General features: G+C 41.3%; 1 protein-coding gene across 11 annotated transcripts in view; it reads right to left on the bottom strand.

The window, feature by feature from the left end:
• The window catches only part of Ttll5 (tubulin tyrosine ligase like 5), a 228,348-nt gene that overhangs the window by 130,220 nt on the left and 74,100 nt on the right, over positions 1–24,028 (bottom strand). For all 11 annotated transcript variants that reach the window (XM_051196360.1, XM_051196363.1, XM_051196362.1 and 8 more), the window contains 6 exons: positions 17,714–17,776; positions 12,703–12,741; positions 8,215–8,372; positions 7,021–7,327; positions 3,156–3,276; positions 466–612 (listed from right to left, as the gene is read on the bottom strand). In XM_051196360.1, coding sequence (XP_051052317.1) covers positions 466–612; positions 3,156–3,276; positions 7,021–7,327; positions 8,215–8,372; positions 12,703–12,741; positions 17,714–17,776 — 835 coding nt within the window. The remainder of the gene's footprint in view (positions 1–465; positions 613–3,155; positions 3,277–7,020; positions 7,328–8,214; positions 8,373–12,702; positions 12,742–17,713; positions 17,777–24,028) is intronic.

Genomic DNA, 24,028 nt, shown 5'->3' with positions numbered 1-24,028 from the left:
TACTTCTGGTCATCATTTCATGAAATGTTTTGAAATTCCCAAGTAACAGTGGCAGAATGTAATTTTTAATCATGTTTTAACTTTCTACTAACATGGGTCACAGAGAAAGAGCCTTTTGTAGTAACATCTGGGATGATAATGGCAAGTTTCACAGCTGCTGGACAACACACACACAATATTTTCTTGCAATTCAAGGAGGAAAGATGGGTCTTAGAAGAGCCTCTTGAATCAGTTTCCAAACTGAGGTTTTACTTATGTAAGACAAAAGAGAATTCTTAACAGACCTGGAATAAATTGTGGCTACAGGTTTAGTGTGCTGACAGTTCACCAGCCTTTCCACGTAATTTCAGAAAAGCCATGTCAATTTCCGGGACTCAGCTTTCCCTCTAACACAGTGGCCACACCTTTTCTCCCTCAACAGGGTATGATGAGCCAACAAGGAAGACTATCAGGTAAATGACTTACCTTGTTGTACACGACGATAAAGTCACTTAGTTGGTGGGCAAGAATTCTTCTGCGCTCCAGAAGTGCCAAGCGCCGACTAGGTAACACCATCCTTAGTGAATGCTGGAGATTACTTGATGCTCGCTTAAGGAAACGGACTACTAGCTCCTATATAAAGTAAAGAGAAAGAGATGGATAAAAGTAGGGATTGTGCTAAACACCAAGAACAGCAATGATGGGACTGAACAAGAGATGTGAGGAGAGGTATGTCACGCATTTTTACAAACATGCTAGGTAGAAGACGCTACATGAAGACAAGAGGAGCGTATTCCCTTCCCTCAGTATGCTGGCAATCAAAACATAAAACTCAAATGTAACTATTGTAAGTCAGTAGTTATACAAACACCATATTGTATGTATGTACAAACAGAGCTATCATAATTTAAAGAGTAGACACAGTCACTTAAGAAACTTAGCATTCAAGGTCAGGGCAAACTAAAATCACAGAAGCAGATGAACTCATCAAAGGTGAGAGGGCAGGAAAAACACAATCAGGTGCAATGGCACAAGCCTATAATCCCAAGGATGGTAAGTTAGAGGCCAGCCTAGGCTACACGGTAAGACCCTGTAACAAAATAAAAAATCAGGTATAGAGAGAAACCATAGAAAACAATGCCAGAGGGCAGAGGGAAAAGCGTCAAATATCAAAGACTCCCAAAGTCTGGAGTGAGAAATAATCACAAGCCAGAGACAGCTCCTGAATCTGGACACTGAGGTCACATCAAGAGACTTCCTATAGAGACAGTGAAGAGGGGCATGAAAAAAGGCATGCGGAATGTCCGGAGCTTAAAGAGTATGGCCATGAAGGAAACTAAAAACTGCTATAGCAGTTGGAAGGTGACAGAACATTCTTCCTTCCAAAGGATAAGGGAGCTCTGAGAGCTGGGAGCAAAGCTAGGGACAGCCATTAAGGGAACGGAAGACTATACCTCAATTAAGATGGAGGCAAAGGGTTCTAAAATTGAGAGAATCTCAATCAGGTCATTCATGACACCACAGATGTTTCAAAGAGATTCTCCCAGAGGTTACCGCCCATAAAATAACAAAACTGTTTTTATGTGGTGGGTCTTGAGGCTTCTGTTAAGGTGCCCTCTGATCTACCAGATAGACTCTCTAAGCCTAATCTGGATCAGAGAGGGAAGCTGTGGACCTGCTTTCTCATAAGCAAGGCCACTGGCCTTCAAGCCATGGCCACGGGTAACATGATGTGATGTTTACTTGGTTTTGCAGTGATGATCTTATACATTCTTGTAGAAAGCCCTAAATCTTGGGTGAATTCTCAGCCTGGTCGGTTTTTTTTTTTTTTTTTTTTTTTCTTGGTTGTTGTTTGCTTTTTGGTTATTTTCTAAGTGGTTTTTTAAAATTTGATTTTAAATTCCAATTTTCTCCAGTATAAAGGGTACAGCCTCATAACCAGAGGGTATTTTATACAGTTCTCTGATGTCTTTACTATAGCGTGGTTTAAGCTACTATATTAAAACATTATTTTTTTCAGTGGAGCAGACAAACTGACTCTGAAAAAGGCAGGCTCGATTTTCCACTTGGAAAGAGTAGAGCTAACATTTTCCACTGATGGCTGAAGATCATTCATGACACACAAGGTTTTTTATCTCTGGGTTGCATTCGCTACTTTAAATTCATCATTTGTTTTCTGGGATAACCAACATGTTTTTTAAAATGTACCTTTCATAAAGAGAACTAAAAATTAAGGTTAGCACTGACAAAGGACATAGCTTCCTCAGAGTTAAGGATCCCTCCGTTTGCGGTAATGCCCGTAGTTTTAAAGGCTATAGCTTCCTCTACAAGCTCTGATCTTACCGAAAAACATGATTCTCCCAGCCATTGTGATCCGCAATATTAAATCTTGGGTGTGTTCAAATAATTAATGCATGGTCAAAAGTGTCATAAGTTTGATTCTAGTCATGTAAAAATTTTACACAATGAGGAACAGTTCTTTCTGAGAGTTTTTGAAAAGGTACTGACTTTCAAAGAGCTAACGGGATTCCGCGGGACATGAATAATGGAAGCAAAGTAAAAGAAAGAACGGGCGACATCCTGGTTCTAGTTTTACCACATTTAAGCTACAGAACAGCCTTGGCTTTTCTAGGTCTTTGTGTCTGCATTTGTAAGATGAGGTAGAGATGCCTCCCTCAAAGAATGAAATGGAAAGCAGCTTAAGGACAGAGATTTGTTATTTTTCTCAAAGGCTTTACACAGGACTTAACATCCAATGAGCAATCAATTTCCATTTCAAAACAGAGTAAACTGATGCCTCTACTATACAGCACAATGCATATGGCTTCAGAGATCTACTTCACATCATATAAAAACATGAGAAATCTAGAAACTTTACTACATATTGTGTGTGTGTGTGTGTGTGTGTGTCTACGTTGTTCATGTGAGTACATGGCGCCTGTGGATGCATGTGCCACACCATGCATGTGTAAGTCAGAGGAGAGCTTGTGGAGTCAATTCTCTCCTTTCATCTTACATGGGAATCAAACTCAGGTCACCAGGCTTGCATGGTTAGATCTTTAACTGTGTCCTGCAATAATTCTTGTATCAGAATGTATTGCTGAGCTGGGGATAAAGGGAAAGGAGAAGGAGAGAAGAAAAGGGACAGTCAAAAGTCCCAGAGAGCAGAGCCTCACCATCTGTTCATCCTCTTTGGCAGCCCAACTGGGACTGAGAGTCTGACCACCACTGTCTTTCGTCAGACGGACTTGGACATGCTGAAGATAGGCAGAGAACGCTAACCGGGCCTGTACTTTGCTGTAGAAATCCAAAACAACACATCGTTATGAGACAGAACAATGGCAAACCTACCCACCACATAAAACTGCCTCTCTCCAAGTGATCCCCAAGGATCATCTGTTAGGATAGCTAACAATAGGAAAACTTCCAGGTAGACACTACTGAATAAAGAGCCCTTGCAAACCTTTTAAATCCTTTCCCACACAAGAATCAGTGATGCCACTTCTCATTATTAGCATAAAAATGGGCACACAAAAATTGACAATTGCTCATCCTGCCCCCCTGCCTCTTTGAAAGTTTAAGGATTTTCTTGGGAGAATGTAGAGGGCATGGTGTGTAAGGGCACACTGGTAGTACAGAGGAAAGGGATTTGTGTCCGGACACACTCATCAGATAGTAGAGAAACATGGGGTTTGTTCTGAGAATTAATATTCCTAGCATGGAAAAGCCTCTGAAGCAAAACTAGATGGATTCTACAAAGGAACTTTTGAGCCCAATTTTTAAGGTCATGCATCTCAGCTCCATGACAGGAGTGGTTGGAGCCCAGAACAGAACAAGTGAATGTGGTCCAACAGTGCTTGGTGTACATGACAGGCAGGGACAAACCCAGATGTTCAGTGGGGAAAATATGGTGAAACGCACCACAGTGACAGCTGTTTTCTGCCTGGTGGTCTAGGTTACAGACAAGGACTCTCCTCAAGCTGCAGTGGGAAAAAGCCAGAGGACCAGAGAGACAGTGACGACTTTCACTTCAGCAGCTAATTGTGGCAGATCTGTTTTCTTTCAGGCAAGATTTTGGTTACTTCAGCTGATCGGCCTCCTGACACTGTAGCCAAAATTACATCAGCTAAGATTAGGGCCCAACACAAACTCCGTTCACAATCCTTGCACATGTAATCATTAAACACTGTCTGCTCATGTTCCCCAAGGTTAAGATGAAGGATCTGTCCCAAATGTCCGGGAGATCCTACAGGGTCTAGGACTGAATGTGGTTTGGAGGACTACAGTGCAGGGGAGTCAGGCCAGGCTCTTGAGTTTTCATCTGTAAGAGTTTCTAGCAAGTGAGCTATAAATTAAGTTACCATCTTAACAGGAACATTTATGGGAGTACAATATGAGTTTAAAACAATGAATTCAAATGTCCAAATGTTTGCAGAGAAGATATTCCAGTTCTCACCTAGACAACAACAGCAGGCAGATACTTCCAACTGTAGCTGAGTAACCAACTGCACTGACTATAGCCCTCATTCTGACTGCCAGTTGAAATTTCAATCCTTATTTTGTTTCAAATGAAACAAAGAGCACCAAGGTTTTCATATCTATAAACCTTCCTAACCTGAAAGCTAACCTGAAACTGTCTCAAAGGCACTGGTCAGTCACTGGCACACCCCCTACCTGGACAGAAGTATGAGACTGGCACGATTTGTAACAAACCAAGGTGGTTCAAAAAACCAAAAGGTTTTATAGAAAGATAAATCACACAAGATGGTGGTGCATGCTATCTCCAACCCTAGCCCCTGGGGACCACTGAAACATCCCCCAGGACAATGGGCAACACTCTGGAGTCTGCTGACTGACAGCAATATATCCTACAGGCTCAGTTAGTTTCTTCACTGAGAGTGAAATCTCTAAGATTTACTAAGAAGTACTTATTTCTACGGCTGAAAAGGAGGATTTTATTGCTGGACGGAGCTCAGAACATTTCCACTTCCATCTTCCACTTCCAAATTCAAGAAATAGTTTCAGAAATCCTGGCCTGACCCTGCACCTTGGCTTGACAGAACACTGAAGCCTGGAGAGGGTCTCTGACTCTGTGACTTACCCTCAACTGAGAAATCACTTAGCTCACCCCAAAGACCAGAGCCCAAGCACTGGGAATGAGTCCACACCACCTGAACTCACCAACCAACCCTTCTCATTCTGCACAGCACCCTCACTGCACACTCCGGGCCAAGGGTAAGATCTCCTGCAGAGCGCCCAGCACGGCTCAGCCTCCCCTCTTCGGCTCCCCTCAGTGCTTGCCCATAGCCCAGCCTTTATGCCTAGGAAGAAGAGCCATCCCTCTTCTGGCCTCTTTCCACCCTTTAGGACCCTTCCTGCTCAGTCTGCAAATGCTCCAGAATGCCCATCCTTAACCAGAAAAGCATCCTTTCTTAGCTAGCTCTCTCCATGATGTGGTCTCACCTTTCCTGTGCTGCCAAGCCCTTTGGAATCCTAATGTCACGATTGCTGTCTGATTTCCTCTTGCTCTTCTCCACCCACAAATTCAGGAGTGCCCCTTTATTCCTTCACACAACATCGGTGACTTAGGCACTGCAGATTTGACACCTTCCGGCTGTCATTGACACTGTGTTACTCCCTCTCGCTCTGAAGCCCATCTCTGAACTGTTACCTCTTAGTCTTTGTGCTGATCTACCTAGAATGCTATTTCCCTAGAGTGCCTTACTCCACCTTCTCCCCATCAGTAGGCTTGAACTATGACCCTTGACCAATAAGCTGTACTTTTGCTGGTCAGCACAGGGCATATCTTCCTTACACACAATGAAGCCAGGGCTTCTGTCCAGAAACCACCCGCTGATGGCGTCACCACATTAGCTAACGCAGAGCTTTAGTCTGCCACTCTTACCTCACAAATGGCTTAAGCCCATCTCCTTCTCTTCATTCCCATCACATGGCTGGCCAACACCTTCATCTTCCAGATGTGGACAGTTCTGACTGTCCTCTTTTCTCTCTAATCAAGTGCTCTCCCACAAAGCGGGCAAATTTTACTTTCTAAAGCAAGGTCTGACTCTATCATGTAGCTACTTAAAAACCACCCAGAAACCAAACCCAGCTCCCCTAAAGCCTGGGAACAATCTAACAGCATCCATTTGGGGAAGTCTAGTTTCTTAGCACCGCCTCCTGACTTCTTCAGCGACCCCAGTGAACTACTTCCCAAACAGGAAGCTTTTCAGTGCCCCTGAGTTCTGCTCTGCCTGCAGTGGCCTGCATCCTGTGTGTCCTGGCAGTCTGAGGCAGGACTGAGTCCTCACACACACTCATGCAAAGCTCGCCTCTTCACACACGGTCAGCACAGTCTTAGTAACCCTCTGTCCACCAGCACACCATTTTGCCATCTTCAAAGCATCTTCGCTGCTGTGTGGAGTGCCATGTTTGTTTACTATCCATCTTTCCAGCAGACTGGAGGATCCCCGTGCCTGCCTTGCTCCCCACAGCAATGTTCTAAAGGGCCTAGCATTTTCTTGGCACCTAGCAGGTACTCAGCAATGCTTGCTGATGGACTGGAGGAAGGAAATACTACACCGCTTCTGGACCACTTACTTCCACCTACTCAGCACACACCTACCACCCAAACCTTGGAAAATCTGGGTGAGTTAAGGCCTGATTCAAAGATCCCCCTCACATCAAGCTGTTCTGGCCCAGTTTCCGTGTCTTTATGGGGGCCAGAGCCCCAGCTCCTTGAGGGTCTCACAAACTAAACCTAAACTGCTTGAGCTCCTCATCTTGATCATTCTGCACTCTTATAGACCAATGCCAAGCAAGCGCCTACTGGGCCTGTGAAATCTGGGCCGTATTACAGTTCAACCTCAGACAAGTTACTTCTCTAAGTCTCTGTTTCTGTAATAGTACAATGTCCACCCAGTCATTAGTTCACAGGACTCCTGTGATTACCAAAGGAAACCGAAGCCACTGACATGGCATGAGCATTTGGCACAAGGCGGCTATAACCAGTGTACGACCATCACTCTCAAAGGTACATACCTGAGATTTCCATTATCCTGGAGAATCTGCATCAGGTTAAATTTAGACTCTGGCTCTTGAGTCTCAATTTTGCAGCACTGATCACCTTTATTAGTCCACTCGGCAACTTTCATAGCGCTTTCTCTGGGTGAGTTTTCTACTATAACAGTCAAGGAAGGCGTGTATTTGGCTTGATTTTCTCCAAGAGATCCTGCAGACTCCTCCTGGGAAGCTTCCTGCTCTTCATCTTCATTGTCTAGTCCAACTTCTTCCTCCTCCTCACTTTCTGTCTCAGTTTTAATATTCATTTCAGCTGGTTGGGTAATCACTAAATGCGGAGAATCACTAATGTTGCTGAAAAAGGGATTAAAATATCCTCTCTCCCAACACCTTCCTTTATATTCTTAGCATAAAACCCATTTCTAAGCCAAACTAGCAACAAGACATAAAATTAGCAGAAAGCACATCACTCTCCTCTTCTATTCCTAACAACCCTATTAATGATCAGTTCTCATTACCCATGGCTCTCACTGCTGAAGGCAAACCCCAGCAAAAAATGCCCTTGACTGCGGACTCCCTAGCATGTCAGAGGTTGTTTAAAAACAAAAACAAAGTACCCTCCACAGAGATGCAAAGAGCAGGGGGATATGATCGAGTGTATGTTTACTGCTGTCTTAGAACAGGAACCATATCTTTTTTTAAATCATCAATGAAAGCCCAGTGACCTACAAGCTGCCTGACACAGGTGCTCTACAAGGAAGGAAGGAGGTGGGGGGTGTGTGTGTGTCAATCTACGAGTCAGTTAAAAACAGATCTGTAATTTAAGACAGCCTAGGAGAGAAACTCCTTCATCTAAAATACTCACGCCACCTGGCAATTCTAAATGATGAACTGGCTTACTGAGTCATCTTCAATGCCAGCAGCATTGCTCAGAACCCCACTAATCTCAACAGTCATTATTCTAAACCATCTGTTTGATGGTAGAATGCACTTCACTTCAGAAGGCTTTCAAGGCAAGTGTTAAGGAACTAGACATTTAAAAATGTATAATCCTTTCAAAATTAAAGTTTCAGAGTGGTAAGACCTTTCCTAGAGCAAAACTAACCTCATGCGATCAGGAAAGCTCTGACTCATTAGGTATTAAGGAAGAAACTGGTAAACTGGCTCTGCCAGGACGCAGATCATACAGTTTGGTGAATGCTCACTGGCCGGTACCTGGGTATTTTGGCCTCATTGCCCTCAATCTGCCACTCCGTCGTCTACGTTTTCGCACCTCCAGAGACAGTAGCTTCCTCTCATAAAGAGCAGCATGCAGCTTGGCCTTGGAATTCATGCTCTCCACCTTTAGTTCTGGTGCTCCTTCAGTATTCACTCTGCAGGAAAAACAACAGAGCAGGCACACCTTTCAGAGGTAGTCATCCTTACACTGTGTGTGGTGGTGTGTGCCCGTGATATCAGCACTCAGAACATCCGGGCAGGGGAACCCTACGTTCAAAGTCATCTAACAGTTATACAGCAAGTCTGAGGCCAGCCTCAGCTACACAAGACAGAAAAGTCTTCATCTTTATTCCAAGACTAAGCTTGAGAGCATCGGTAAGGATAACAGATTGTCATGGAAACACTCATGAACCCTAAAGGGTTGGAGCTCATAGGTATATGGGAATGCTGCAGTCAACATTAAGACTTTGTTAATGGCCTCCCTGAATTGATTAAATATTCTGAACAAAAATATATGTGAAGACAATGTTTAACTAGCTTTAAGCGTCTAGTAATACTGGCTACTATTCTACTGCAGAGACTATAAAGTGACACCCAAACCTCCTATTTTCAGAAGGACTGGGAGACAGAATTAAGATTTTAATACTTGAGATTGAAAATGTATTTTATTATGCTAGTTGCAGTCATCTCATTAATATTTAAACATCCTTTTGAATGAAAACAACAGTTAATACATACAAATTTGGCACAGGCAGCAACAGAAGAGAACAGATGATGATCTGAGAATAGGGTAGTGGCACACTGGGGACTGTGAGTGACAGAGAAATGTCTCTGAAAAGTTGCAGAGGCTATGAGGGTCTCCCCAATCTAATGTTCCACAACTTGAGGACATGCCAAGGCGCCTGACCTTCTTGAGGATCCACAAAGAGATGGGAGAGTGGCAGGGTCCCTGCAGGTCTTGAGTGTAGTCAGGAATTAAGAGTCAGAGGCACAGACATGAACTGGGAGCAGACACAAGACAAGGCCCAACCCCAGCAGGTTCTGAATGATGAGTGGGATAGGGAAGGGGACTGGCAATGCCTATGCCAGCTGTCAGTAAGACAAATCACAGATCAGGGATGGGAGGGAGGTGGGACCCAGTCCCAACAAGGACTGGATAAAGCACAGGGCCTTTGCCCTCTGAGACATAGTGATGGACGGGTATCACTATGACCTCAAAAGTTTGGGCTCCTGATCCTCCTGCCTCAGCCTCCCAAGTAGCTACAATGAAGAAATGTTCAAGCTTTTATCTATTATCATACTCCCAAAGACTGAACTGCGGAGCTGTGAAAATATATACCTAGCCAATGAACTAATAGATTAATAACTCAGATTGGAAAGCATCGTTCAAGCCATTTATTTACTAATATCTGGCTGCTTGGTTAAATTTGGTGACTGTGTAGTCAAATGTGATATCTCTACCTTACATGCTAGTGTTTTTCTTTCTAAAAACACATCTTTTAAAAATTTAACCTGGAGCCAGTTGTAGTGGCCCACACCTTTAATCCCTACACTTGGGAGGCAGAGACAAGCAGATCTCTGTGAGTTTGAGGCCAGTCTGATCTACAAAGTGAGTTCTAGGACATCACGTCAACACAGAGAAACCCTGTCTTGAAAAAAACCCAAATAAGTAAATAAAACCTATCCTAATTTGAGATAGCTTAATATTTTAAGTCACCTTAACTGAATGAAGGTCTTATTTTTATAAATTAAAGCCCTGTGTTTATGTTTATGATGCATAAAAAAGAACATTCCAATTAACACTGCCAAGAGCATGATTCTGTAAAATTTTACTAAGTACACTGATATGTTGTATTTGTGAATGTCTTGTTTTCCTCCCCCTCCTCCTTCTGTATGTGTGGCAAGCAGAGTGTGTGTGTGTGTGTGTGTGTGTGTGTGTGTGTATACATGTGTGCTCCAAAGGGCCAGAAGAGAACATAATGTTCTCTTCTATTACTCTCTGACTTATTTCTGACTTATTCCCTTGATCACTGAAACCAAGAAACCTGGAGTTTACTTTGTAGGAAGTCTTTTATAAATAAAAACAAACCCAATATTCTGACTAGATTTAGTACCCCGCAGAATCTGTTTCAGCTTTGTTCAGTCTGTATCATTGCTATCCCCAACAAGGAGTTTAGTCACTAAGTTGTCAGACTAACAGAGTATCTTTATTAGTATCGTCTCCTTAGCATCACTTCACAGCATCCGTCTTGTGTTGTGGTGGATTGAAAGAAAACGACCACTAAAAGGGAGTGGCAATGTTAGGAGAAGTGGCCTTGTTGGGGGAAGTGTGTCACTTGGGGGCAGACCTTGAGGTCTCTTTTCTCAAGCTTCACTCAGTGTGAGTCAGTCAACTTGCTGTTGCCTCTGAGTCAAGATGTAGGACTCTCAGTCCCAGCACCGTACCTGATGCTCCCCATCCTGATTAGGACTGATCCTCTGAAACTGTAAGAAATTAAATGATTTTACTTGTAAGAGTTGCTGTGGCCATGGCATGTGTTCACAGCAACCCTAACCCTAAGGCATGTGTCTATCAGCACTACACTCATGGCATGGCCAAGCCCTCTATCTGATGCTGGCACCCAATGCTTTTTCTTTGGTTAATTTTCTCTTGTTTTGTTTCTCTTCTCTTTTGTTAATTTTCTCACTTCTACTTAATTTTACTATTTATTCTACTCTGCTTTGTTTAGTTTCTTGAGATGGACCCCAGATCTGTGACTCCAATCCTCCCTTTGCTTCTTAGATGTTTTCTTCTTTTGAGACAAAGGTCTCGTTATCTGTAGCCCACCCAAGCTGACTTTGAAGCCATAAGCCTTAGCCTTACTATCCAGAGCAGGAGGATTGTAGGCGCATGCACCATGCCTAGCTCAGTGCATAGTTTGTAGTGTAAGCACTTATAGCTACAAATATCCCTCAAGGCACCAGTCTAGCTGAAAAATCACACATTTTCTGCTTTATTTTATTATTAATAATTTTAATATACTTTCTAATTTCCTTTATGATATCCTTGATATTCATAGACTATTTAGAAATAAGTTGCTTCTAGCCCAAATATTTGTAGATTTTTCTAAGAATATGATGGTATCATTTCAATTCTTTTAAATCTAGTACGACTTCTTTCATACTCCAGCATATAATACCATAGCCCAGTTTTGTCTGTTTAATTCGCTATACCACCAAAGTATCCACATGAATATTAATACATAATGACAGCTAAAAATTGGAGACAAAGGCCCATTCATTTGAAGCATTATTTTTTCTTTTTAGTTTTTGGAAATAGGGTTTCTACACTATAACCTAGCATAGTCAAAAAATAAATGTCTGAGGCTGGTTGTAAACTCACCACAGCACTCCTATGTAAGTTTCTTATGTACCAGGATTATATGGATGAACCATGTAATGGCTTTAAAATGTTCTTTTAAATACTCTTTCTGTCTAAGTTTTTTTTTTTTTTCTTTCTTTCTTTTTCCTAACTTCTAAATTGATGGTAATATACCCAGAAGTCTATTCCTTGACTGAGTGCTATAGAAAACTTACAAATTTGGACTTTCCTTTGGAAATAACCTATAAGTAATCTTAGTTTTACCTAAAAAAGGCAATCATGACTTCCTTAAAAGTTAAATTGATGCTTCAAAAGGCCTGGGTGTGGGTAGTGGGTAATGGCACTTCTGAACAAGCCTGGCAACCTGACTTTGACCCCCCCAGAACCCATGTAAAGGAGGAAGAAGAGAACCAACTCCACAGAGCTGTTCCTTGACCGCCACATTTGTGCCATGGTAAAAGGACCCCCCACAGACCACACACACAGAGATACACACACAGTAACTCAAGTTATTGAATGAGAAAGACCTTTTAATTAACTTGAAATGAAAAACAAAGGGAGATGAAAGTAGCTATGTTGTCTTTCTTGTTACATTGCTTCTGAAGAGGACAGCACAGAGCAGGCACATGTAAACTGTTGATTTCTTAGTAATCTGCAAGTGTATAAGCCGAAAGGTTTCTGTGGCAGCTGCCATCTTGACTTAAGTAAAGCCATGCTGGTATTTCCTCTGGCTATTTTCTACCCTGCCCAAATGAAAAGCTACCTGTGTGCTGACTTCCAGCAGGTTCAGCCATGTGCCTCAGATATTCCAAAGCCACAAGAAAAACATGGATCTAACATGGCAATAGTCTTCATGTTTCACTAGTGCCCTGGTATCTTTCACCCCACTGAGCAACAAATCTATTATTATTGGTTAAAATGATGTTCATATAGTTTTAATAAATTCAGTCTTATACCTGTTTTATAATATGTGGCCACAGAATACTTTTTCAATAGAAAGTATTTACACACTGCTGCTGTTCATGATGAGCCAAACTGAAAATAGTTATATAAGGCCTGTTTGGTCTGTGCATGGCTACACATCATGCAGATGGAAGGAATGTCAACTTTGAAAACTTAGTTACCGTGCTCTTCCTGTCAGCAAGCTTCTTCTTGGGTTCCCCCTGCGGACACAGAAAGGACAACAGGGTCAGAGAGCACCACCTACCCACTCTCTCCAGGTTCACACACACAAGCACCACATTCACAAAGTCTTTATTGGAGACTCAATATCTAGGTAGGGCAGACGGGCCATTTCTGGGAGAGGCAGAACATCCTCAGAGAGAAGCAGACTACTGTGAGGCAGGGTCAATTGAAAAATGGGGAACGGGCAAAAAAATTGCAGAGAAAAACGAGAACAATGACTTCACACTTGTCCATCTACTTATAAAGCAAATTACAATTAGTCCTCATGACAGTGTGAAGGCAGCTATTATCCCTGCTGTCATGTGCATGTGCATGCATGTGTGCGTGCATGTGCATGCATGTGTGCGTGCATGTGCATGCATGTGTGCGTGCATGTGTGCATGTGCGCGCATGTGTGCGTGCATGTGTGTGTGCATGTGTGTGCGCATGTGTGTGCATGCATATGTGTGCGTGCATGTGTGTGCATGCATGTGTGTGTGCGTGCGTGTGTGTGTGCCTGTGTGTGTGTAGATGAGCAGGAGATGATACTTCTATATCCTTCACATGGTCAGGGCTTGGAAGGTCTACCCTGGAGTTCAGGGTTTAGATCTACCACAGAGCTTCTGTTTTCATAAATTATTTCAGAATAGGAAACCAAGTTCCATTCTCATGGTGTTCCAAACACTATTCATCAAAAATAAGACTTTCCACAAGTAAGAAAAAGAAAAAAAAGACCTGTTTTTTGGTTTTTGTTTTGTTTTTTAAAGGAGACAGTCCAAAAGTTAAATACCAACCATGCCTGTTAAACAGGCTTTTGCTTTCCCTTTAAAAACATATCCTTCTAATTCAATTTCCACACTTAACACTGGGGGTGCTGGATGTTCCACAGTCTGACTCTTACTCCTTCCTATATGTAGCTCAGCACAATTTTATCATCATTTTAACATTTGAGTAGGAATGGCCCCCACAGAGTCCTGTGCCTGACTGCTTGACCCGTAGGGAGTGGCACTATTAGGAGGTGTGGTTTTGTGGGAGGAGGTGTGGCCTTATTGGAGGAAGTGTCACTGTGGAGGTGGGCTTTGAGGTCTCATAGATGCTCAAGCTATGCCCAGTGCACAGTCTCTCCTTCTGCTGCCTATGGATCAAGATGCAGAACTCTGACGGTCCTTCTCCAAAACCAGGTCTGCCTGTATAGTGCAATGTTTAACCAGGATAATAGACTAAACCTCTGAAACTGTAAGCAAGCCCCAGTGAAATCTTTTCCTTTATAAGAGTTTCCACAGTATGGTGTCTCTTCACAGCAATAGAAACCCAAACTAAGACATCGCTGTAACATTAATGCATCCACCACACGATACTGAACAACTAAATACTCACCATGAAGCCACCATTGTTGGCATTTCATTACTATGCATACTTCCTAGCCAATTATCATTCCATTAACTTGTTCAATCAAATCCTCTGTCATTTCAAAAGTGTCACATTAATGGAGACACATAGCATATAAATTGCGGTATTTTTTAAAAGGCAAAAATAATATAGATAGTATTTACAGGGAATCAAGTGAAAGAGTTAAAATTTCACAAGGATGTTTTGTTTATTCTTTCCTGTACCTTCCTATTCTGCTAGTGTCTTGATAAGAGTGGACTTGGGAACTCAAAATGACTAAAGCTCAGACAATGGCCATCTCCAGAGATCTATAATCATGGCCTCTCTAAGTAAAATCCCATAGATAGCTTTTAACAAGTAACTCCACTTCCCTCCAGGGAAGGGGCAAGGGTATAAATGTCACTTAAAAGATCCCCTTGGGTTACTAATTTGCAGTCAGTGTTTAAAAAAGAAAAACATAAAAAACAAAACAAAACAAAAAAACTATTGCCCAAACAATAGTACACTAGGTAAGATACTGTTTGCCAAAGTTAACAGAAGAGTTGTGGGAAGGGATGAAAGGTGGAAAATCCAACCTATAAGAAATGAGTGAATAATCAGTTTGAAATTGACAATAACAATTTAATGTGTGAAGGAAACAATTCAGATTGAGAGAAGAAATTTAGTGGAAGATGTGAGGATTTGGAATGAACACATTTCATTTCTTTCAGAGCATATTTATCTATCCTGACAAAGATGAACACAACAAAGCACCCACTCAAAAGGACCAACAGATAAAGTCAATAAGAAGGAACTTTTAATCCAGTCCAGGAATGTAATGCTGACCGAAGGACAGAAGACTTGGCTAGAGCTATTTAGGGATGGATGGAAGGTATCACAAGTAAAGGATATGGAGGTATGAAAAGCAAGAAAATGTGGCCTGACTGGGAAGTGGTTGGTTTGGGAACCTGGAGGTAAGACTTTAAAAGGTTACTGGAATAGATGATAGAAACATTCTTTGCTAAATGGGGAAATTTGTTTTCTTAAAAAATTCTAGGAAGTTTATATGGAACAGGTGTTAACTGAAACATACAAAAAGATTACAGAAATAAGCTAACTTACATGATGAAGTCTAATTAAATATTATCCACATAAACTTAGGAAAACACTTATTAATGTCTTTTTGTTGTTATTATTGTTTTAAAGACAAGGTGTTACTATATATCCCACCTAGCCTGGAAAGAAGGCTAGCCTTGAACTCACCAAGATCCACCTGCCTCTACCTCCAAAATGCAGGGAATAAAGGCATGGGCCACCATGTGCAGCATACTGAAGGGTTATTAGAGCTCATTTTCAAGAGAAACTTCACTTTCTTCTCGTTGCAACTATTTTAAATGCTATAGATACTGCTCACTGTGGTGGCTGGCAAGGCTGCAGCTATGTTTTTACTAATGAGTAAGAAATATTTTGTTTTCTTTTTGGAGATATGGTCACACTATGTAGCACTGGTTTCAAAATCTTGATCCTGCTGCCTCAGCTTCCCAAGTGTTAAGATTACAGGTATATAACACCCTGCCCATTCAAATATACTATACAATTTCATTCCTCACTCCAAACAAAATGTTTCATAATTATGGCTAGGCTAGGTTTCCAACTGGCCTGCTGTGCCTTCTTTAGCCCTTATGAAAAACCCAAGAATGGAAAGATCCAGAGTCAAGCATGCAGTCTATGTCTGTTCAGAAACAGAATAGATCTTGGAAGGAAACCTGTGCAAATGCCTATTTTAAGAAGCTAGTGGATTACTTCTAAACATGACTGGACAATCAAAGCTCACCAAATATATGCAGATACTTGATAGTAAGAAATAGAATTTTTTTTAAATACATAGTTTTTTACTTGGTAGTAAAATTTGCTCTCTAGATGGAAAGAATGAATATGGAGAAGCTGAAAAGATTTCAAAACAAAAAGGTTTGAAAAGACATATATGCATAAAACAAGAAAGCTAGTCAAAAGCACAAATAGTTCCTGGATATGAAAGTTGTACTTTCCCAATAGGAAAAAAGTTCAGTACCTCCTGCCTGTGATCAACGGAGCTAGAAACTATTTTAGAGTTTTAGAAGACAAAGTATAAGAAACCCTCAAGAAGTCAGGCATGATAGCTCACATCTTAATTCCAGTAGGTAGGACGTTAAGGCAGGCTCTCCATAAGTTCAAGTGAGGCTCTAGGCAAACCTGGGCTCTAACATGAGCCCATCTCAAAGAAACCACAGAAAAGAAATCTCCAGGCATGTAAAACTAAGATATGAGATGAAAGGAATAAAAGAGGAAATAGAGAATACAACAAAATGTGTTGCAGAGAATCAGAAGGAGGAAGGAGGCTATTCCCATTGAAAGATTTATGACTAGGTAGTGGGATGCAAAGCCAGAGTACTGACAATTGACATAGCAGGACAAATCCTGCTGAAGGGTCTGACCTGCACAATAAAGAAACCTTGGCAAAGTTATCTGTCCAAAATCCAGTTTGCCTGCAAAGATCTAGGGCTGTCTTCCACACAAATCTAAGGATCATCAAAGGCTATGTGTATGGTTACTGAACTCTACTCACCACAAATACACAGATTTGCAAAGTACAAATCCAATTTCCTATGAAAACCAAGAAAGTGCAAGAAATGGCTGAAGTCTGGGTATCTATTTTAAAACTTACTCAGAAAACAAGACATATCATTAAAATAAAGAGACTCTCTTCAAACAACTAAGGCACTTCATTAAAATTAGCAATTACTGAACTGTTGTACCATGTGGTTATACTGCATGGGCTACAAGCGTCCACAGGGGTAAGCGGCCCTGGTAGCTAAGCCATCTGAATTCCAGACTCTGCTAACATCAATCAGTTCCTAACTCCCCTGACAATGCACTTACCAGCGGGCATCTGTACCTATGTGTTTACTTGGCCATTTATGAACCCTCTTTGTCTTCTGAGACAGTAAAGCTTTTGTTCCTGAAAACCAGATGACTACACCATTGAAAACTGAGCCTGGAGCATTCTGCTTCCTGCCTGACTGCAGATGCCCCGCACTCCTGCCTCTGTGGCTTTGCTGATGTGATGAACTGGCCTCTCAAACTGTGAGCCAAAATAAAGCCTTTCTATAGAAAGGAAAGAAGGAGGGAAGTGAGGGGGAAGGGAGGGAGGGAGAGAAAGGGAGAGGGAAGGGAGGGAGTAAAGGGAGGGAAGGGAGGGAAGGGAGGGAGGGAAGGGAGGGAGAGAGGGAGGGAGGGAAGGGAGGGAGAAATAGAAGGAGGGAGGGAGGGAGGGGTAGAAGAAGGAAGGATGAACAAACAGCATGCAAAAGGTGCTGAGTAAGGACCTTAAAGAAGAAGGGAAATGGGCCCCTGGTAAGACTGCTCAGGAGACTTCCATGACTTAGTTTCGGCTTTTACAAATATTACAAAACACTGAGAGCTGCTTATGGATGTTGGAAAATGAGCTATATGATGGATTTTGTCAAAGGCCTTTTGTACCTCAGGCCCTGCATGAAGACTTTGATAAAGCTGCTACCCTCCTTATATATCTATTTCTTAACATTTAGCTGTGCAAATTCCTACCTGTCCTGGAATAGGCGTGTTGCCAGCATATAGTTCATGGAGGTTTTGTGTTCAAGGTAGGACCTGAAGGACAAAGAAAGAAACCAAATTATTTCTTAAGTTTCGTTAAAGAGGAAAAAGACAGAAATAAAACCACAAATCAAGCACAAAATTGATAGAATATTTATGTACTATTTCTCAAGTGCCAAATGAGGAATGATTGCTCAAAGTAAGTGATAAACAATCAGAGTAAGACTAAGTAGAATAAAACAAGAATAAAGAGGATTTAACTTAGAAAACAGAAGACAACATTTCCTTTTTAGATGAATAAGGGGAGATACACTATATTCAAAATGTCACTCTGAAAGGTAAAAAGAAAACTAACCAAGAAATCATATGCACAGACAAGAACAACAACAGAATCTGGAGAGAGCTGTCAGTCCAACTGTCCCAGAGAGGGAGACATGCAAACTTTCAGAAACTGGGTAATCTGTGCCACTAATTCATTCATTCATTCTCTACATAGCTGTGGAATGCAATTGTGCAACACCAGCCAGATGGGTCTCCTAGAACCTTTCTCATCCCACATCTTCCACACACCCACTGCCTCTAAATGGAACCTTCCTAAAATAATGGCTGCTCAAGTCCACCCTGTTGCACAAAGCCTTCCTTGACAGGAGCACTCCTGAGTCTACAGGGTTCCTTGTTTGACCTGCTTTGTTCTTCCTGTCACACGATGTTTCCAAGAGCACTTATTCCAGAAAAGCTGAATGATGCAATCCATTCCTCGATACATGTCCAGAAGACACATTCAAGAATGACAACAGCATAGCTGTCTTTGACAGTTACGGACCAGAAAGAAGACACATGTCCATCATGAGAAATTAATAGCAGTTTTTCAAGGGAGAAAGGTACTGAAAGGGAATGAGCTGTAGCTACACGAATCTTGATAATGTGCTTAATGAAACGAGCAAGATTACATGGAACACACACTTCCTGCCTGGAAAATGTTCAAAAGCAATCAAACAAAATTCTGCTTCTATACACGAGAGCAGAGCTGCTACATGCCCCGCTCTCCTGGCACCAAAGTAGGAAAAGTGTACAAGATATAGAAACAACTATCTTCAGACATTAAGCAAAGGGTGGCATGGGGGTGGTGGTTCTTATTAGTGGAAGGTAGCAGAATTCAATCTTACAGCTTCTCTTGAGGCAATTTCCAGAGCATCATACAAGGGGAATTCAAGTGGAGTCCCACAGTCTCTAGGATGAAAAGACTAGATCAAAGTTATAAAAAGCATCTAGAATTTTCAGGGCAAGGGACTGAAGAGGAGCAGGCTATGTATGAGAAAAAGAATCTGATGATAATGATGAGAGGCCCCCTGAGTTTTGGGGTACATACCAATTTGCTCAGGCAGAAGGTAAAAGTCCTCTGGGCCAAGCAAAAGGCAACAATCAGAGTAAAGCACAAGCAAAATTAATGTACCTCAAAGACTGCCACAGTTCACAGGGAGCTAAAAACGGAGTTCCAGCTGCCAGAATACGGGGATCTTCTTGAAAGCTGGGTCACTTCACAGACACGCCAAAGGTGTCTTTTGACGTAGATATATGCTGGGCTTAAATTAAGGGAACCCTAACTTTGCAGGCTGGAAAAGATTATGATGGTCTACAAATAACTCAAGTGCCTCAACAAAAAACTTGAACAGGTGTAGTGGGATATTCACTTTGTCGGCCTTCTGTAGCACTGACCACGCCCATTGGAGGGGTGGAGCCAGGGGCGGAAGTGACCTGTGGAAGGAGGTCTGAGGAGGAGTCGGGGGAATGCTTTCTTGCTGGCGGTCACAGAGAGGAGAGCATCCTGTGGAGCCTGCTGGTGTTTATCTGTTTAGGTTGTAAGTTATTTCTCCCTGAATAAACATCTACTCGGCCTATTTGTTTATCCTGATCCTTATTTAACCGCATTAAACAGGGTTTAAAGTGGGCAAGGAAATATGAACATTAACTATATAGCATTTAAATGTATAGCATCTAATCAAAATCTACTGTACACATGAATAGTGTATCCCAGAAACTAGTGGTTCTCAACATGTGGCTTGCGACCCCTTTGGGAGTCAAATTACCCCTTTCATGGGAGCCACATATCAGATATGCTCCACATTAGATATTAACATTACAATTCATAACAGTAGCAAAATTACAGTTATGAAGAAGCAACAAAATAAATTTTATGATTGGGAGTCACCACAACATGAAGAACTATATAGGGTCACAGCATTAGGAAACCACTGCCATAAAATAAAGGAATACCAGTCAATAGACTCAGAAATGACAGACAGGAGTAAAACAAACAAACAAACAAATAAACCAAAACACTGAGAGGCAGAGGCAGGTGGATCTCTGAGCTCGAGCTTGAGGCTAGCCTGGTCTATGGAGCAAGTTCCAGGACAGTTATTTACTAAAAGTATTACAATGTATGCACAAAGGTCTAAAAGAAATTTTAAAAAAAGAGGGAAACAAGAATATAAATAAGAATTCTACATACAAAAAAGTCAATGCTGCAGACATAAGAAACTTGACCTTGCAAAAGAAAATTGGCCTTAAAGACAAAAATAAATGGTGATGGCATACCACAGTCAAACAGGTGAAAGCAGTCATAAAAAAAAAATAATCTTGGTGCTGTGGAGATGGCTAGTTGGTAAAGTGTCTGTTGGTTAACTTGGGACCTGAGTAAGGCTTCCCAGAAACCACATAAAAAGGTTGGGGCAGTGGTGCATACCTGTAACACCTGTGCTGAGCATGAAAACAGATGCCTAGAGTTCACTGTCCAGGCAGCCTGATCAAACTGAAGAGCTCCATCAATGAGGCCCTGTCTCAAATACAGACAAGCAAGCCAGAGAGATGGTGCAGCAGGTTACCACACTTGCCACCTGGACCTGTGGTCTATCCTTGGGACCCAACTGGTAGAAAGAATCAATCCCTGTCAACCATCCTGTAATGTTCCCACAACCTGTGCCATACACACAATCACTGCCCCCACCCCTAATAAAATAAGGAGGAGAATGATCAAGAAAGACACCTGGCATTGGTCTCTGGCCTTGCATGCAGGTCTTCACGTGTGGAAGCATCCACATTCACACAGACAAACGTAAACCCCACACCCTTAGAAGGAAGTTGAAGGCGAGGACAGCACTGTGAGCAAAATAATAAGTATGTCAGGAGGTGACGACAGACACTGCATAGTCCTTTTAAGAATAAGATGCCAGGAGATGACGAAAGACCTTTTTTAAATACTAGAGAAGACAGTGCCAATCTAGAATTCTATCTACAACATGTCAAGAAAATCTTTCAAACGTTGAAACAAAAGCATCTGCAGAGAAGTGGGAAGGGACAATGTGTTGCCATTGGAGCTGTGCAGAACACACCAAATCCTGAAACAGGAAGTTCTTCAGCTGGAAACACAGTGACGACTATGGAAAAGGGCAATGGATATATAAAGAGAAGACTTAATTTTCCTTACATTTTTACTGACTCTTCAAGCAAAAATAACAATGTAGTACCATGGGTGTTTTAGAAGCAAAACTCATACCAACAATAACACAAGAAGGGCAGAAATGTTATTGTTATTAAGGCCCTATTTTATACATTAAATAATATATTACTTGAAGAGTATTTTGCAATAAACAAAATACATTGTCACTAGAGGAATAACAGAGAGGTAGGATAATTTATTAATCAAAAGGTGACATAAATGATATAACCAAGAAAAAAACTAGATAAACAATACAAATATCAATGAAATGAGTTGTTTTCTTTAATTACTTTATATATTTTCTTTTTGTTTGATTTTAATTTTTATTTACTTTTTCACAGCTTCATGCATATGCATAGAATACTGTGACTATATCCATTCTGTTACCCTCTTATCCTTCATCCTTTCCCATGAAACCCTTCCTTTCCCAACAAGCAGAGATGACTTTTAAAAAAATGTTTATTAATTTATTCATTGTATTTTATGTATGTTTTACCTACATGTATGTATGTGCACCACACACGTGCTTGGTGCCCATGGAGGTCAGAAGAGGGCACTCGATCCCCTGGAACTGGAGTTACGGATGGTTGTGAGCCACCATGTGGGTGCTGGGAATTGAACCTGGGTCCTCTGTAAGAGCCACAAGTGCTCTTAACTGCAGAGTTATTTCTCCAGCCCCAAGATGATTTTTCTAAGATAATATCAATAAACCTTTAGTTAGACTGATGAAAAAACAAAGAAGACTCAAATTAAACAAGACAAAACAAAACAAAACAACACACACACACACATAAGATGAAAGGAGAAATCATACTGGTTAACAGAGATGCAAAGGATCATGGCTGGGATGTAGCTGTTGTTGGAGCCTCCGGCCAGCGGGAGCATGCACACAGCTCTCGATTCCATCTCCAGCACCACATAAACTGGGCCTAGTGGTTCAAACCAGTAATTCAAGCACTCAGGAGGCAGAAGTTCAAAGGTCAGAAGTTCAAGGTCATCCTTGGTTATACAGCAAGTTTAAGGTCAGCTTGGGCATATGAGACCCTGCCTCAGAAAAAGGTGGGGGGATGCTGAAGCTGGAGAAGTGGCCCAGCAATGAAGAGCACTTACAGAGGACCCCTGCTTGGTCCCTAGCACCCACATGAGGTAGCTCAGAATGACCTGTAACTCCAGTTTTAGGGAAGCCAAAGCCCTCTTTGAGCCTCTGCAGGGACCCACATTCACGTGCACAAACCCAAATAGAAACACACAAACAAACACATATTGTTTTAAATTCTAAGGATAAGAAACCATTAAAGAACAATTATACTCTAACAAACCAGATAATCTAGAAAAAATGAGTAAGGTCTTGTGCACATACAACATACCAAGATTTGATTATGAACAAATAAAAATATGAACAGATAAATAAAAGATGAAGATATTCAATCAGTAATAAAGTCTTCAGTTAAAAAGAAAAAGAGAAGGAGGAGGAAACCACTGCTAACACCACCTAGGTCCTGGTGTCTGTACTAATATAAGATCTCAAACAATTACCAAAAACAAACAAACGAACAAAGAGAGAGAGAGAAATTAGAGAAGATAATACGTCTAAATTCCTTCTACAAGGTCAGTATTGTCCTAATGTCAAAACCAGGCAAGGATGGGCAGGAGGATGGATGGAAAGACAGAAGGGAAGGAAAGAGGGAGGGAGGGAGGAAATGCAAAAACCCTCAACACACTGAACTCAAAGCACATTAAAAAAACTAAAACGAAGCGAGCATGTAAGACTCATCTCAAGGATACAACCATGGCCCCAAGTGCTTTATACCCCAAGTGCACCAAAGAAAAACAGAGACAAAAGATTAAACAAGCTAGCAAGGATGCAGAAAAAAGAGAAGGAATCCTTCAAATGCATTGCTGGGAATGTAAACTATCACTATGGAAACGAGCATGGAAATCCCTCAAAAATTAACAATAAGAACTACTATAATGTGATCCAGCAAAACATACCTGTATTTTCACATTTATTGAAACACTATTAACAGAATATAGAGTTGATCTAATTATTCCATCAAAAGTGGAATGGATGAAGAAAATGTGGTTCCTACAGAGTAAATATTGTCATACCATAGAAAGAACAAAATCTTGTCATCGTCAACAACATAGATGAACCTGGAGGCCATAAATGTGGATGAAGTAAGACTTAGAAAAACAAATGCTGTATTACTCACTCCTATACAGAATCCAAACAGAAGTCTGACATCATACTTAGAAAGCAGAGTAGTGAGAATAAGAGTCTTTCATAGTTAGGGAGTAAGGTTAGCAGATCTACTACACAGCATGATGACCATAGGTAATAATATTCTTGCAAAGTGGGAGACATCTTAGGTGTTTCTATCACCAAAAGTAACCATGAGACTTGGCCATTCTAACCTCTAAACATCATTTGTTTAGAAACATTGTTAGATAAAATCAGTCATGTTTTTAATTTTTTTGATTTTTAAATTGTAAGACAAAAATCTCCTGGTGGTGGTGCATGCCTTTGATCCCAGCACTCAGGAGGCAGGCAGGCGGATCTCTGTGAGTTGGAGGCCAGCCTGATACAGATCGAGTTGCAGGACATCCAGGGAGGTATAGAGAGATACACCCTGTCTCCATAAACAAAAACAAAAACAAAAATTGTGAGACAAAGCAATAGAAAAATACCAGTTACAAGAAAAAGTAAAAGTAGAGTATATTAAGGCACACTAAGTAAACTTCAGAATAAATACATTAGACAGACAGACAGAAAGGTTTCATTATGAGGAAAAAAGAATATTTCTTAACAG

The sequence above is a fragment of the Phodopus roborovskii genome, unplaced genomic scaffold (assembly GCF_943737965.1).
Source record: "Phodopus roborovskii unplaced genomic scaffold, PHOROB, whole genome shotgun sequence".
Taxonomy (NCBI): domain Eukaryota; kingdom Metazoa; phylum Chordata; class Mammalia; order Rodentia; family Cricetidae; genus Phodopus; species Phodopus roborovskii.
The sequence above is the reverse complement of the archived record's forward strand: the minus strand, read 5'-3'. Positions and strand labels throughout refer to the sequence as shown.